This window comes from Berghia stephanieae, chromosome 12, assembly GCF_034508935.2.
Source record: "Berghia stephanieae isolate SIO BIC M18660-M18661 chromosome 12, UCSD_Bste_1.3, whole genome shotgun sequence".
Classification (NCBI taxonomy): domain Eukaryota; kingdom Metazoa; phylum Mollusca; class Gastropoda; order Nudibranchia; family Aeolidiidae; genus Berghia; species Berghia stephanieae.
The window spans coordinates 27,193,494-27,209,439 of NC_088371.1; the positions used below are offsets into that span (position 1 = coordinate 27,193,494).

General features: G+C 35.3%; 1 protein-coding gene across 3 annotated transcripts in view; it reads left to right on the plus strand.

The window, feature by feature from the left end:
* Window positions 1–15,946, plus strand: part of LOC144958147 (cubilin-like) — a 232,482-nt gene that overhangs the window by 10,676 nt on the left and 205,860 nt on the right. For 2 of the 3 annotated variants that reach the window (XM_078889900.1, XM_078889901.1), the window contains 5 exons: window positions 8,995–9,033; window positions 9,277–9,378; window positions 11,680–11,783; window positions 13,601–13,730; window positions 14,139–14,304. In XM_078889900.1, the coding sequence (XP_078746026.1) occupies window positions 8,995–9,033; window positions 9,277–9,378; window positions 11,680–11,783; window positions 13,601–13,730; window positions 14,139–14,304 (541 nt within the window). Of the gene's footprint in view, window positions 1–5,464; window positions 5,819–8,994; window positions 9,034–9,276; window positions 9,379–11,679; window positions 11,784–13,600; window positions 13,731–14,138; window positions 14,305–15,946 lie in introns of those variants that run through there. The other variant, XM_078889902.1, reaches the window with a different exon arrangement.

Here is a 15,946-nt window from a genome sequence, read left to right on the forward strand (position 1 = left end):
TCTAACCAACAGCACCACCAAAACCACTATCATAATTACATCCTCCCTCACCGCCTCGTCTTCCTCCTCCTCCTCCACCACCACCACCACCGCTACCACTATTCCAACCACTACCACCACCGGCACAATCATTCTAACCACCAAGACAGCAGTAAAAATGATGCAATTTCAGCTCTGAATGAAACTCGAGTCATATCGCTGTTGTTGCTTCTCGATGAAAACTTTAAGGTTACTACATACTACTGAAAACCAGTAATGTAACAGAAATATTAATCTCGCCGTTGAGGGATTAAAGCATCTCTTTAATTTTTCGAGTGAACGAAATGGACTTCTATTGTCAAGGTGTTGTCGCATTATGTCTCGTCGCTTTAGTTTTTAGTTGTATTCTCTTTCGTGATTATTTTTTGATTACGTTTGGAATAATTAAAATCTACTGGTATTGTCATTTCATTGTGAATGTGATTATTTGTGGTTGAAATATTTTTTTTAAAGGTGAAAAAAAAATTATAATTAAAAAAAAAAAAAAAATATATATATATATATATATATATATATATATATATATATATATATATATATATATATATATATATATATATATATATATATATATATATATATGACCGGATCATCTTTGCCCAACCACTGTAAATAGGCTAGAACCGCCACTGTAAAGTTATATCTTTTCATTCGGCTCGTCAATGTTATTCATTGTCTTTGGTTATGTTCCCAATCATCATGGTGGCAGCGGAGAAAAGAACTTCACTCGTCCTGTGAGTTAACAACGAAAACAATTAATTGTTATTCTATCAAGTTCATCATTATCTCCGGGGAATCCCCCCGCATGGCATTTTCTCACTCTCAAGGGCAATAACTCTTGGAAATCAGAATTAATCGCTCCTAAGTGACATTCTCGCCAAAATTTCTGTCCAAGGGAAATAACCAACTAAATTATCACAATCACTGTTTGTTTATTTTTTTTTAAAGAGTTGCATCCCTGCAATTATGGCAACTTCGAGATCAACAATGTCAATTCCTCCGCCAAGACCACTCAACATGGAAGGCAACTTAGCTTCGAATTGGCGACAATTCTCTCGTGACTGGACTAATTTTGAAATCGCTACTGGGCTAGAAAAAGGGGATGACAGAATACGATCTGCTACACTCCTATCTTGCATCGGACGAGCAGCTATGAATATTTACGATTCAGAAAAGTGAGTGGAGCAGGCACTTATGTTGGTAACAACAAGATATGAAGTGAGTAGAAAAGTGCCAGAAGACAATAGAGAATAAAAAATTTTTTCGCGGCGGTGGTGGGGTTTGAACCTGCGACCTTATTGGTACGACAACTCCGCCTGGCAGGTGAGAGCGTGGCTCTACCGTGTGAGCTATCCACGAACACAAAAATATTCGTTTCAAACCCAAAGTCATTTCTAGATCCCTCTCTCACCCACTTCTTGAGATCGCCGATTCGTTCACCACCATCGCGAAGTAATTTTGACCAGCAGTTAAGCTTAATAGCCAATATTCTCATCACAAACATATAACATAGAAACGATTGAGACATTGAGTATGCTCCGGTGTATGGGGTGAATTTTTAATTCAGAAAAGTGAGTGGAGCAGGCACTTATGTTGGTAACAACAAGATATGAAGTGAGTAGAAAAGTGCCAGAAGACAATAGAGAATAAAAAAAATTTTTCGCGGCGGTGGTGGGGTTTGAACCTGCGACCTTATTGGTACGACAACTCCGCCTGGCAGGTGAGAGCGTGGCTCTACCGTGTGAGCTATCCACGAACACAAAAATATTCGTTTCAAACCCAAAGTCATTTCTAGATCCCTCTCTCACCCACTTCTTGAGATCGCCGATTCGTTCACCACCATCGCGAAGTAATTTTGACCAGCAGTTAAGCTTAATAGCCAATATTCTCATCACAAACATATAACATAGAAACGATTGAGACATTGAGTATGCTCCGGTGTATGGGGTGAATTTTTAATTCAGAAAAGTGAGTGGAGCAGGCACTTATGTTGGTAACAACAAGATATGAAGTGAGTAGAAAAGTGCCAGAAGACAATAGAGAATAAAAAATTTTTTCGCGGCGGTGGTGGGGTTTATTCTCTATTGTCTTCTGGCACTTTTCTACTCACTTCATATCTTGTTGTTACCAACATAAGTGCCTGCTCCACTCACTTTTCTGAATTAAAAATTCACCCCATACACCGGAGCATACTCAATGTCTCAATCGTTTCTATGTTATATGTTTGTGATGAGAATATTGGCTATTAAGCTTAACTGCTGGTCAAAATTACTTCGCGATGGTGGTGAACGAATCGGCGATCTCAAGAAGTGGGTGAGAGAGGGATCTAGAAATGACTTTGGGTTTGAAACGAATATTTTTGTGTTCGTGGATAGCTCACACGGTAGAGCCACGCTCTCACCTGCCAGGCGGAGTTGTCGTACCAATAAGGTCGCAGGTTCAAACCCCACCACCGCCGCGAAAAAAAAAATTTTTATTCTCTATTGTCTTCTGGCACTTTTCTACTCACTTCATATCTTGTTGTTATGAATATTTACGATGGCTTCAATTTCGAAGGAAAGGAAGAAACGTTCGAAAATATTACTGAAAAATAAGAAATAAACCTCGTTGGTTGAATGACTATATTCAATATTGACCATTCTCTGGATAATATAGAACAACGTGTACAATGACAGATAACATCATTATAAATAATTAATAGACTCATCATTTTTTTCTGTGAAAATTAATTTAGAGAATCTCTTGTTTTAAATATTTTTCTTTGGGGGAAAGGAATGAATGGATGGATCAATTTATCTCATATCACTGTACTGCATAATCATTTTTTTAAAAAGAAGAAAGGATGTTGATTGGTTCTATAAGAATACGTAACACCTTTTACTCTAAGACATCATTACATACAATTATATAACAACTTCCGTTTCTAAACCTCGCTCTCACTCACTCTCTTCTCAAGCCATCAATACTCATCACGATCATCACTCATTACTTTATCATTTATTAATAAAGTTATATCTTTTCATTCGGCTCGTCAATGTTATTCATTGTCTTTGGTTATGTTCCCAATCATCACCTCAATAAATTTGGAACGAACGTAGTGATGGGCCAAGTTATCCGAATCTGATTAGCATTAATTGTTTTTATCTCTACGTTTGTGAACGCAGACGAATAATCGAACGATGACATCATCAAGCAGCGCTTTTGCGTTGAATTAATGACTTTCGATTGGTCAAGCTATTCGAATAACATAATTTGTTTATGTATCATCTCTACGTTTCCGGAAACAGACGAACCTGGGTGGGGTTCCTGACCTTCCATAGTGGGCAGGGAGGCCTTTACTGAACTGTGTCTTTTATCCCCCTACATCTGTTTTCCAACATGCTTTTTTTTTTTTGTCTTGGGATGTGATTAATTGGTTTTGTCCTATATATATATACAATTTTAATATTTACCACAATGTTGGAGTCAGTCTACATCGATGTTTCAGGAATCAGCCATCGTCAGGACTGTGTGTTACGTGAGTTTTGTTTGTTATGTGTTGTTGCTTGTTGAAGTGGTTCCGTCGGTTTGTAGTTGATTAGTAAGTGTTTTCGTCTATGTGGACAGCTGTTGTACATCTCATTTTTCGTGTTGAGTGTGGCTTCATGAGGGTGTTTGATTATAGTATATTTTATCTTCCAGAGAGAGAGAGAGAGAGAGAGAGAGAGAGAGAGATAGATACAGAGAGAGGGAGAGAGAGATAAGATATATAAGATAGATAGACAGATAGATAGATTGATAGATAGATAGATAGATAGATAGATAGATAGATAGATAGATAGATAGATAAAATATATATATATATATATATAAATAGATAGATAGATCAGACAGATATATAGATAATATAGATAGATAGATAGATAGATAGATAGATAGATACAGAGAGAGGGAGAGAGAGAGGTAATATAGATAAGATATTGAAATTAAAATTAAATCAAATTGAGCGTTTATATAGCGCAATATCCACTAAATGTGCTCAAAGCGCTTTACAAGGGTTCCCTGGTAAACAGCCTGTTAGGCGATATTACAATTTTTCGGACTAAGACAACGCTGTTAACGACCAGGTACTCGTTTTGCACCTGAGTACGGTGAAAGAATGTGAGTAAAGAGTCTTTTCCAAGGACTCAACTATGCCCCGAGCAGGGCTCGAACCCAGGACCTTCCGATCCGAAAGCGAGTGTCATACCACTAGACCACATAGCCGCACAAGATATATAGATAGAGAGATAGATAGATAGATATATAGATAGATAGATAGATAGATAGATAGATAGATAGATAGATGGAGGGATAGATAGATAGATTCGATAAATTAAATAGATTAAATAGATAGATATATTAGATAGATAGATTAAATAGATTAGATTGGATAGATTAGATAGATAGATAGAGAGATTAGATAGATAGATAGATATATAGATAGATAGATAGATAGATAGATAGATAGATAGATGGATAAATGGATGAATAGATAAGACACTCTTAGAATATTCGTCACTATGTTTTGCTAAGAACACATTTACAGCTGAGTCGAATTTGGTTGATAAAAATTCCGAAAATTCAGAAGAAAAAAACCCTATTTGAATTGGGTAATGTGTGTAAAGTGCAAAGTTTTCAGTAATTCCAAACGGACACTTATAAATGAAGGATTACAGTAATTTTAATTTATTAATTGTAAATTGTAAAGATTCCACATTGGGTTTTATGTAGCGAATCCATCTGCTCTGGCAATTACAATGAGAATAATGACCCATAAATAAAGCCAAACACGGACATAATTACTTAAATTCTTTTTGCACTCTGCGAGAGCAGGGTTGCCAGATTATTTTTCAACAAAATGCCAGGAGAAGACTCAAAAAATGCCAAAACACTCAAAAAAAATGCCAAAGTCTGTTGACTCCCACCCCCTCTAAGAAAACTACTCACTTTTGATAGACAATTTACTATCATATCCTGGTGGCTTGCGTGTTTTCTTTTCTTTTTTTTTCTTTTTTTTTTAAAATTATACTAAATTTCCGTTGGGGTAATTTTTTACCTACTGACTACTAAGTGGAGTGCTAAACCACTACACCACGGTCGAGAAAAGGTGTCATTTGAAGTATAATATACAAGAAAAGAAAATGCCAAATGAAAATGCCAAATGCCAAATGATTTTTCTAATGCCAAACGGTTTTCAAAAATGCCAGATTTTTGGAATCTGGCATTTAAAATGCCAAACTGGCAACCCTCTGCGAGAGCCACTTTTTCGGAACTCTTTACTGTGGAAGTCCAAGTTCTCATCCTTCCTATTTCGATGATTCTATGACATTCTAGTTCCGTAGTTTTTTCTACGCCCTTTTTGAGTTGTTCGGCGAAACACTGACGTGACGTCTGCTGCTTCTGCTCCACATTAACGAGTTTCCCGTTTGCCGAACAAAATACCCGAGTATGACAAGTTGTTTTCATTTTGTTTGCTTGAAAATTTATATTTAATTCATTGCTGACTGACAAATGTAATGCGAATGGATTATATAGCGATTGCTTATGATTGACTGATTTTTATTTTCCAACCCCACCCACTTGCTACTAAAACTTAATTAAGGAGTGACACACACATCCAATGCATGTCCCCAGTCGCTAGTCACTCATCACTCAGTTTCGTCAAATTGTGAAGCCTTTTTACTTGCATGTGCTCGTTTTGATTAATTCCGCGAAACATGACAGCAGAGATACAGATGGGTTACAATTCTGACCATAGGTAATTTAAAGAGCATTTGTTATTGTAGGAATTTCATTTTTCTTTTCATGACCAGCTGGAGCTCAGCTAAAAAAAAAATGATTATCTAGAGAGGTGGGCCTTTGGCCTACCAACCTCCGCTGAATGTCCAATTCGCCTTGAGCATGCATTCACTTAAAATATAAAGATTAAAAAAAAACCTACCTCTGTTTCAAAAACTCTAGATGATCAAATGTCAAATCGAGCTTTTTTTTTTTTTTTTTAAAAAGCAAATGGATCAATGAATGAAATTTCTTTTGTCAAATTGGTAATTCGCCTTATTTTTCAACCAGCAAGAAAGTTGTTAATCATCAAATCTGTTCATGGTCCACCAACCATTAAGATTTTCACTATCTAAGATAACTTAACTTTATTGATCATCTTTTGCTTCTATAATTTGTTCATTCTGACCACAATTTTGGGGATATTGATGATGGCCGGCTCGGCTCCCATAGTGGGCAGGGGGGTGGGGGGTACATACTGTGTCTTCTATCCCCTTATATCTGTTTTCCAACATGCTTTCTGTCTTTGTATAGGAATGAGATTACTTGGTTTTGTCCTGTGTTATGCTTTCTTTATATTATATATGATTTGTAAAACATTTGAGTGTGTTCCTCTTAGCGGGACCTGTGCTTGTGTCTGGATGAGACTTTTAGTGATCTCAAACTAAGTACTTTGATAGAGTGCTTTTGAAATCTACACCTCGTTCTTATTTGAACCAATTCCCCTTTGTCTTCCTTTTTCTTGGATGCTTTATTGCAATTCTAGAACTTTTTACTATCCCATTTTCTACCTTTTTACCAGCGCCGTAAAACCCCTAAAAACAAACAAACAAAAACATGATGGCCCGGAATTTTTTTATTTCGCGGACGAATTCCTAGGCCAAGGTGTTGTTCGCCCCAAAGCCAAAACCGACAACACCTGTTTTTTTCCTGTCTTCTTCATACAAGACAATACAATTTATTATCACATGTCCACAAAACTAGGTCCAACAACATATTTCAGAGATGTGAATTTTAAGATACATCGGTACCGGTGTGGATAGACAGCTCAGTGGGTTAGACCACCTTTCATTTTGCTCCTTTTAGCTGCACAGATTTGAATCCGATCGCTCCCCCCCTGTTTTTTCCTTTTTTTTTTTTTTTTTGAGCGAGTCTATTTTTTTATCCTTTTTTGTTTGGCCTTGCTCCGTTTCTGATTCTGAGCATGAATTTCTTAAAATTGTTTTTTTATTTTAAAAAAAAAAATTGACCATTTGGTCGCTCTCTAAATATTTCTGTTTGTTTGCTTTTTAATTATTTACTCTTTTTTAGAATATACTTTTTGAGAACGGAGCGGGGACGAATATGACAATTTGCTAGAGAGGAACTAAAAAAAAAGAGAGAGAGAGAGAAGTATAATTTAAAAAAAAAAAAAGTGGGGGGGGGGGGATGGGACATTTATCATTTGTAATGCTCTGTAAAAAGAAGACAGAATTAAAAAAGGAAAAAAGTGGTGGAACCAGGATTCGAACCCACATCGTCGATTCTGACATGCCTCACAAGGAGACGACTTAACTATTCGGCCATGACACCCGCATGAAAGTCGACGCAATTGTGTATATGTAGTAACATATTATCCATCGGCTGATTTATTGTTGGTTAATTTTATGTTTTTATTGATATTTTATTAACTTTTTTTATTTCTATGTGCATTTCAAAACATTCCATATTGTGGAATGTGGATAATTGTTTTAAAAAGAGCGGAATTTCAATAAAGTGTCTGGGAATAACCAATTTCCATTATTGGCAGACCCTGTCTGGAAATAATCACAGCGTCGGGATAAAGTAAAGGCTGGCTCTATTTCTTGGAATGCTCAAATGGTCAGTAAAATTAACTTGATTCAAGCTGATGGGTTTCGGACACGCGAGGTCGATGCAAAAGTAAATGCTCAAAGTCAAACAGAGTGGACAGGGAATTCTCACGAATCATCAAGCTAGACTAGCGTTTTTTTTAGGCATATTGTTGGCAAAGACGGATTTTATCAAAAAGCTGTGCTCTTGCTATCGCGAATACTCCATGGCGTGTTCACTTTTGCACTATCAAAGAGAGAACAGAAGTAAACCTAAATAACAAATCCAAAGTCTCAAGACGGAAACAGAGGTTGAAAGACAGGATAGCACAAACTCAAGATAGAAGTCTAACAGAAAGTTGGGAATAAAAGACAGCACCCAAGCACTGGCAAAAGAAAACCCATAAATGCATGTACATTCACCATTCACACAGAATGCTCGCAAATAACAAAAGAAAATCTTGATGACGGAAACCGTTTGGAGAAATAGTAACTTCGTAAAGTAAAATTCCCGTTATCCATCCGCAGGCGAACGTTTCTTTAAGGTTTATATTGATCAAGGACCGATATAACAAGGCATCAGCAGCAGTGCAGTGCCACAACGAGGCTGCAGAGGCTAAATTTCCCAGATACTCTTGAAAGCTAAAATAAAATCGGTGTTGACACTGGGGCTCGAACTCGGATCCCCTTGGGAAGAACTGCAATGGATTATCCGTAAGCCATCTATTTAGAAATACTTACAAAAGAGCAACTATAAAAAGAGCTTGATCGTTTATGTGCCCTTATTTCTGTGGGTGAACGAAACTTAAAATCATACATCATAACAACTGTAAGTCGAAATACTGCAACATCAGGCTCACATTGTGATTATTACTCATTGAGCAAGGGACTGAAACAGGGTAGCAATGAATTCACCCATGAGGAGGGAGAGGAGGATAACAGAATATAAGAGGGGATGAGATGGGTGGTGGGTTGTCAGAAGATAAGACAGTGAAAGTCTCTCTCAAAAGGTTTGTATCTAGATAGCAGTCATCTCTCTCTCTCTCTCTCTCTCTCTCTCTCTCTCTCTCTCTCTCTCTCTCTCTCTCTCTCTCTCTCTCTCTCTCTCTCTCTCTCTCTCTCCATCTCTCTCTCTCTATCTATCTTTCTATCCCCCTTTCTTCTTTTTCTGCCTTTTTCAGTGCAAGAGCCCTTTTTTTTTAATTGTCACATTTTCTGTGATAAAAAGGATTGCTCATTATTACATACAAGAAAAACAAGTGATACAGGCACATCGATGTTTGTGAATGGATAATTAATTTTTTATCTATTTTTGGTCTCTTTTCAGCTTAATTCATTGAGAGATACAGTCACACAACTGCAAGAGGTAAGTCTCTGGCTTGATTGCCACCTTATTATCAATCAATACTCACATGTAATGCATTAATAAAATACAAAGGCATAGATTTGCATTTTGGGACACTAAGTTTGACCTCTCCCTCTTTCTCCCTCTCTCTCTCTCTCTCTCTCTCTCTCTCTCTCTCTCTCTCTCTCTCTCTCTCTCTCTCTCTCTCTCTCACACACACACACACACACACACATAACTTATTATTTTGCCTATACTCCACAGTTGCTGAACGCAAATGAATGCAGCAGTAATCCCTGTCAGAATGGTGCAACTTGTGTTGATCTGTACAATGGATACCTGTGCCGATGTCCGGATAACTTTAAGGTATTCAGAATGAACGACAGAGATATTAGTGGTGTGATAAATAAATACATATTATAGTAGTCTTCCAGAGCTAAAGGGCCTGTGGAGCCTGTGTTTTTCATGGTTTTGATAGCTAAATGAACAATAACAATTGATTTCTACCTTTCTACCAATGCTAATCGTGTAATAAAGAAACCTAGTTGAAGTTGTCCCTCAAAGCCCTATTAGATTTGATAGCTAACTGAACAATAATAGCAATTGATTGCCACCCTTAGATAGGACGCTGGTCTATCTCAAAGTACTTTCCACCAAATCTAACAGACCTAGGTGAGGAGGATATGGAAAATAAATTGGTCGACTTCACTCAGGATTGATCCCATTCTTGTTGCATGTGAAATGAGGGATGCTCTACCATTTGAGCAATCAAGACCCCCAAATATAGATGAGAGATTAAGGTGGTTAATTGATGATTAGAATTTAGAAGGAATGCTAATGGATTACAGGTTTGATAGATTGATAAAATCAAAATACTCCTTGTGGCCATATCTAATTCAACAAACTATATCCTTTCTCATTTAATATTCACTTACATAAATTATGAAATGTACATCATTTTTGTTGGAAATTCTCTAACAAAACGGGATACTGTGAATAACTTGAAATAGAAGTAAAGGACAGGCATTTTATGAAGGACTATTGAAAGAGTAGTCTTCTTTCAGAGGTTATTATTATTACTGTTATATAATATTATTATTATTATTATTATTATTATTATTATTATTATTATTATTATTATTATTATTATTATTATTATTATTATTATTATTATCATTATTATCATTATTATTATTTTTTGATTTTTTTGGTATTATTTTCTTTTTTATAGTTGTTGTTGTTGTTGTTGTTGTTGTTGTTGTTGTTGTTGTTGTTGTTGTTTTTTTCTTCTTCTTCTTCTTCTTCTTCTTCTTCTTCTTCTCTTCTTCTTCTTCTTCTTCTTCTTCTTCTTCTTCTTCTTCTTCTTCTTCTTCTTCTTCTTCTTCTTCTTCTTCTTCTTCGTCTTCTTCACTGTATTATTATTATTATTATTAATATTATTATTATTATTATTATTATTATTAATTATTATTATTATTATTATTATTATTATTATTATTATTATTATTATTATTATTATTATTGTTGTTGTTGTTGTTGTTGTTGTTGTTGTTGTTATTTTTGTTTATATTGATAATTTGTTGTCATGTCCGCTTGTTTTGTTTATTTTTGGTGTTTTTGTTTTGTTTTTATTTAATTAAGGCGTTTTATTAGACCAAAATTAATAAGACCAATAGAATCCTTTGACTCCTTAGACGGTCCTTTGCATTTCTCAATTTGAAGTTCATGAGAATGCTTTTTAATGCTTTAGTAAGGCCTCAACTGGAATTTAGCAACTCAGTATGGTCACCCAAATATGAAAAGGACAAGAAGCTGTTAAAAGGTGTGCTCTGTAGAGCAACAAAGATAATACCAGGCATAAAAGATAAAGGCTATGAAGAACAACTGAAAATGATTGGAATCCCCAGAATGGCATATAGGCATATCAGAGGCGACATGATAGAAACATATAAATTTACGCACGACCTGAATGATGTCCAGAAGGGATTATTTGTGTATGCTGACCGTAACACCAGAGGCCACAGATATAAATTGAAACAAAGCCAGATTCAACACATCACTCAGACAACATTTCTTTAGCCAGGGAGTAATTGATCTCAGTTGCGGAAACTCCAGACCTAAATGCCTTCAAGAGGCAATTTGACCGCCTCTGTCTAAACTACAGATTCAGCTTAGTTGAGCCCCAATCAAACTGACATAACTGCAAAAAAATTATCCATACCCTAGATCAACAAAAGCATTGAAAGTCTAATTCACTGGAACTTGTAAATTAGAGGATGATCACAATGAAAACACAGATGTCTGTAATGTGCACTACACACGTCTATTTTAAATTCTGTTCTAAAAATTAAAGAATTTTGCATTGTGTTTGTTGAACCCCCGTTGGTGCATGTCACAGGAGAAAATATAAAAAATATAAAGAGATTCATATTTATGCTATATGTTTTATGGACAATTTTGTATTGGTGTGTATTAAGTCTCCCCTTAATTTCTTTGCACTTGAGGGACACAATTCTTTATTCTGCCAAGATTTAATATTTGGATATTTCAGGTAAACGTTTAATGACACACCTTTGAACATTCTCCTCTCGAGCAGACTGACATTTAAATAAAGGGTTCCAAATATACAATTCCTATATTCTAAAACAATGTTTTCCCACCTTACAGGGTTCGAGATGTGAACAGGATGTCAATGAGTGTGCTGAGTATGCTGGTACAGACCTTGGATGCCAGAATGGTGCCACTTGCGTCAACACACATGGAGGCTACAGGTCAGTACAAACATCATGCATGGATACTCTAGGTGGATGATATGATCACTCTTATTGGATGATATATTTCCTTTGAATGTTGATTGTCATCAATGCAGAATTATCACGTGACCTCTTGTAGCTATGTTTGACAAGCTATTGACATGGATACCTTTTTTACTTTTATCTCATAGTATGGGTCCCGGGTTATGTTATCAATATACAGCAAAAATTACAGCAGCTTTTGTAAAATTTGTCAAAACTAGTTTAATAAAGATTTCAATCATTCTATTTTTGACTCAAAATTTTTTTTAAATGTTTTTTTTTTGGTATGTTTTTTTTTCCCTGTCACTGATCAATAACCATGAACCAATGGTCATAAAATTTACGCTTATAAGATGGATAAAAAGTACAATAATTTTGAATAGCCAACTTATTTTTATAAAAAATTTATTAAGTAGATGTCAAATTGAGATATTAATTGAATTCCTTTTTTTTCTCAATTTTTGTACGACATGTTATGTACAACTTGCTTTGCTTTTGCTTTGATTATACAAAGACGGATCTGAATGACAGCCACTTCCACTGTGATTTTACACAGACAACTTTGAGTATAATCAACGGTGACTATAGATAGATGCTTTTGTTAAACTCAGCTCTTTTTACATTTATTCACTATTGAGAATACGAAAACTTTTGCAATGCATATGAAAAGAAATAAGCAAAATTAATAAAATATCAATAATAAAAGTAACAAAATTACCCAAACAACAAATCAGTCGGGGGGATAGTGGCTTACTAAGTAATCATAATATGCGTCGTTACTCATGTAGATGGCATGGCCTCAGAAGGCTTGTCAAAATTGGTGCTGTGAGTTCGATTCTTGTCCGCGCCATTTTTATTTTTTAAAATATTTTTTTTTTGGCCTTCTTTCTACAGAATGTTGCAAATAATAATGTCCCACCCCTTTTTTTTTTCTGAAATCTTTTTTCCTCTCTCTTTTATTTGCTTTCTATAAAATATTGCAAATTATAATATTCATCCCCACTCCTATCTTTTTTTTATTGTTGACATTTTTTTGTAAATTAATTTTTTAAATCTCGCTCAAAAACAGGAAAAAAAGCAAATGAGCAAGCTAAATTTTCTCCATTGTACTCATTATCGTGTTCCAGGCCAGTAAAAGAACAATGCTATACCAAACTGATGAACCCAGCTGGAATACAGTTGCAGTGTGGTAGACCTCCAGACGAAGAAAGCCATAAATCAGTTTGAAAAAGTCTAATGGTGAGACTGCAGATTTATCCATAACAACTACGACAACAGAAAAAGTGGAGCAAATGTGATGGCAAAGAGCAACTGGATAACAATGAAAAAGAAATGAAGCAAACATAAACTGGCAATCTTCTTTAAATGTATACTAGGACAAACTGCCACCCCAATCAAAGACCACCAACAAAATCCAAGAAAGGAGCTCACACCTGAGTGAATGCACATATTCAGTCCTTTTTTCCCCCCAAGTAAATACAGTCACAGAATTCCCTCCTCGACAACTTGAGAAATTCTGACAGTTATGAAAAATTAACTTGTCAATTCGAAAACATTTCTGTCACAGGAGGACATAATTATTGTTGTACAGAGCCATAACCTAACACCATCCACACCACATAAATGTTGCATCTATCTTAAGTATTGAAGCTGCTACAGAATAAAGTGGATTGGATTAAAAAGAAGGTTGCACATGGTTTGCTGGGGGAACGAATAAAGAACAGTGAAGGACATAGAGCATGATTGAATGCTGTATTATAACATTCTAATTAGGATAAATTATCTTTTCCCAGATGCAATTGTGCAGCCAACTGGTATGGTATCCACTGCAGCGAGAGACATGATGATTGTACATCAGCTTCTCATTCCGAGCTTTGTGGACATGGCACGTGTGTCAATGAGAACAGAGTGCAGGCTGGACAGGTATGCATATATTGCTCATTCGCATTAAACTTTGATCTGATCAAGCTTAAAGGTTTGTGTAGTATTGTGGCTGAGTGAGTAGTCAGGTTAAGGATTAATTACAAATCGCTAGCCATGAAAATATCAATGGGCAACTTATTCTGTATTTGTGATCAATTGTCTCAATCCATTTTTGTGTCAAATTGAAGCACTGGCCAAAACATGAATTTGATGATGAAATTACCAAAATGATTAAATTTTTCTTTGAAGCAATTTAACAAAATATGATTATTCCAAACAAGAAATCATAATATATACTTAACCCAAACTTTGTATTTTTTACAATAATTTCACTTTAGAGCATCTAAGACCAGTTTGAGATGGTGAGTCACATTTATATATTTATTTTTGTTAACTTTTTTGATGCAGCCACGATTTAGGTGTATCTGCCAACAAGGTTGGACCACAGACGGTTCAAATCCTGCCTGTGTGGTGGATGTGAACGAGTGTGCCGGTGGCAATCGTTGCTCAATTGATCCTCCTGTCCTGTGTATCAACACACCTGGGAGCTTTACATGTGGCAATTGTCCAGCAGGTATAGTGGCTTCAAAAATTTCAGAGTTTTTGTTAAACATTGTTTTTAGTTTCTGGCATTTCAGGTCTCATTGACAAAATGAGCTCTTCATACTATGGCTGGAAAACCAATTTCATATACTGTGGTGATTGCTTAAATGCCCGGTGGTTGTGAAGCAGAAAAAAAAACCTGGCATTTAGGTGGAAGGGGCATTTAGACGAAGTTGATCAAGAGCAAGATAAATACATATGTGACCATTTATATCAGGCATTTCAACTGATTCACAATGATCTTTTGCTCCAGAATGCTTTTCATGCTCCACTAGCAGGCCATGTTTAAACAAATTTCCATTTCAAATAGTACAAGTTGTCTACTTGAAACCCATTTTTGTTGCAGCACTTAAAAAAGCTAGGTGAATACTGCTTGAAATCCTACGACCGATTACTTTCAAAGGCCAAAGTCCCCTCCCTACAAATAAGACGAATGAGAACAATTGCTTTGGAAACGTTTAAAATTTTATACAAAATTGCTCCTCCTTGTCTATCTGATATGGTCATTTTGAAAAATAACAGATACAATTTTAGATATTCAAACCACTTTGATATTCCAAGGGTCAGAACAACGTCTTATGGCAAAAGATCTTTCAGATATTCTGCTGCTGTGTTTTGGAATGAACTTCCCGAGCACATCAGGAAAATTTCAAATTTTAATGTTTTCAAAAATCATATCCTCTCATGGAAATGCAAATGTAATATTTGTAATTAATCTAACCGTACACACACACACATATATATATATATATATATTATATATATATATATATATATATATATATTATATATATATATATTATATATATATAGCAATGACTATGAAAATTTTTGTTTTCTATTTTTGTAGGAAATACTACTCTTAAATCAAAGCCCTATCTCCACTGAGTAAAAATCCTTTTGAATTTTGACAATCCATTAATATATAACAAAGTTATGCAGTTTCAAAGATGTCATTTATTTGGATGACTCACAAAGAGAAAAAAATACGGAAAATATGGGACGCTTTTTCTGCGTTTTATTCTGGTTTGTGCCTGTATCTCGCTTAATACGTGGAATTAGATATTAAAACTTGGCAATTTTATGGCAATATTATCAGAAAATATGATGAAGACATCAGAATTCTAACTTGTATAGTTTTAGAGCTGTATGGCTAGGGTCAACTATAAATTTGTTTTAAAATATACATAATATTGATCATTTGGAACTTTTCCGAACCGTGAGACCATGGCTTATGGTAGTTTTAGTATTTATTAGAGAGAGAGAGAGAGAGAGAGAGAGAGAGAGAGAGAGAGAGAGAGAGAGAGAGAGAGAGAATGTGTTAATCTACTATCCCTATGACATAACAATGAAACAATACCTAATTAAATATAAAATTCGTAATGTCAAAGAACAGAACCAACAAAAAATAAAATAAAAAGTTTTATTTCGTTCCTCGAAAAAAAACAACTGATTTTATTCCGTTTCGAATGCCGACTTAAAGAAAAAAAAGAAACTTTTTATTTGTCGCATCAAAGTCAAAACAAAACTAGACCGTCTATCATTTAGCTATATTATCATGCCACCTACACACTCCGCTAGACATGGATGTATTCACTGCCTGCGTACTGTGA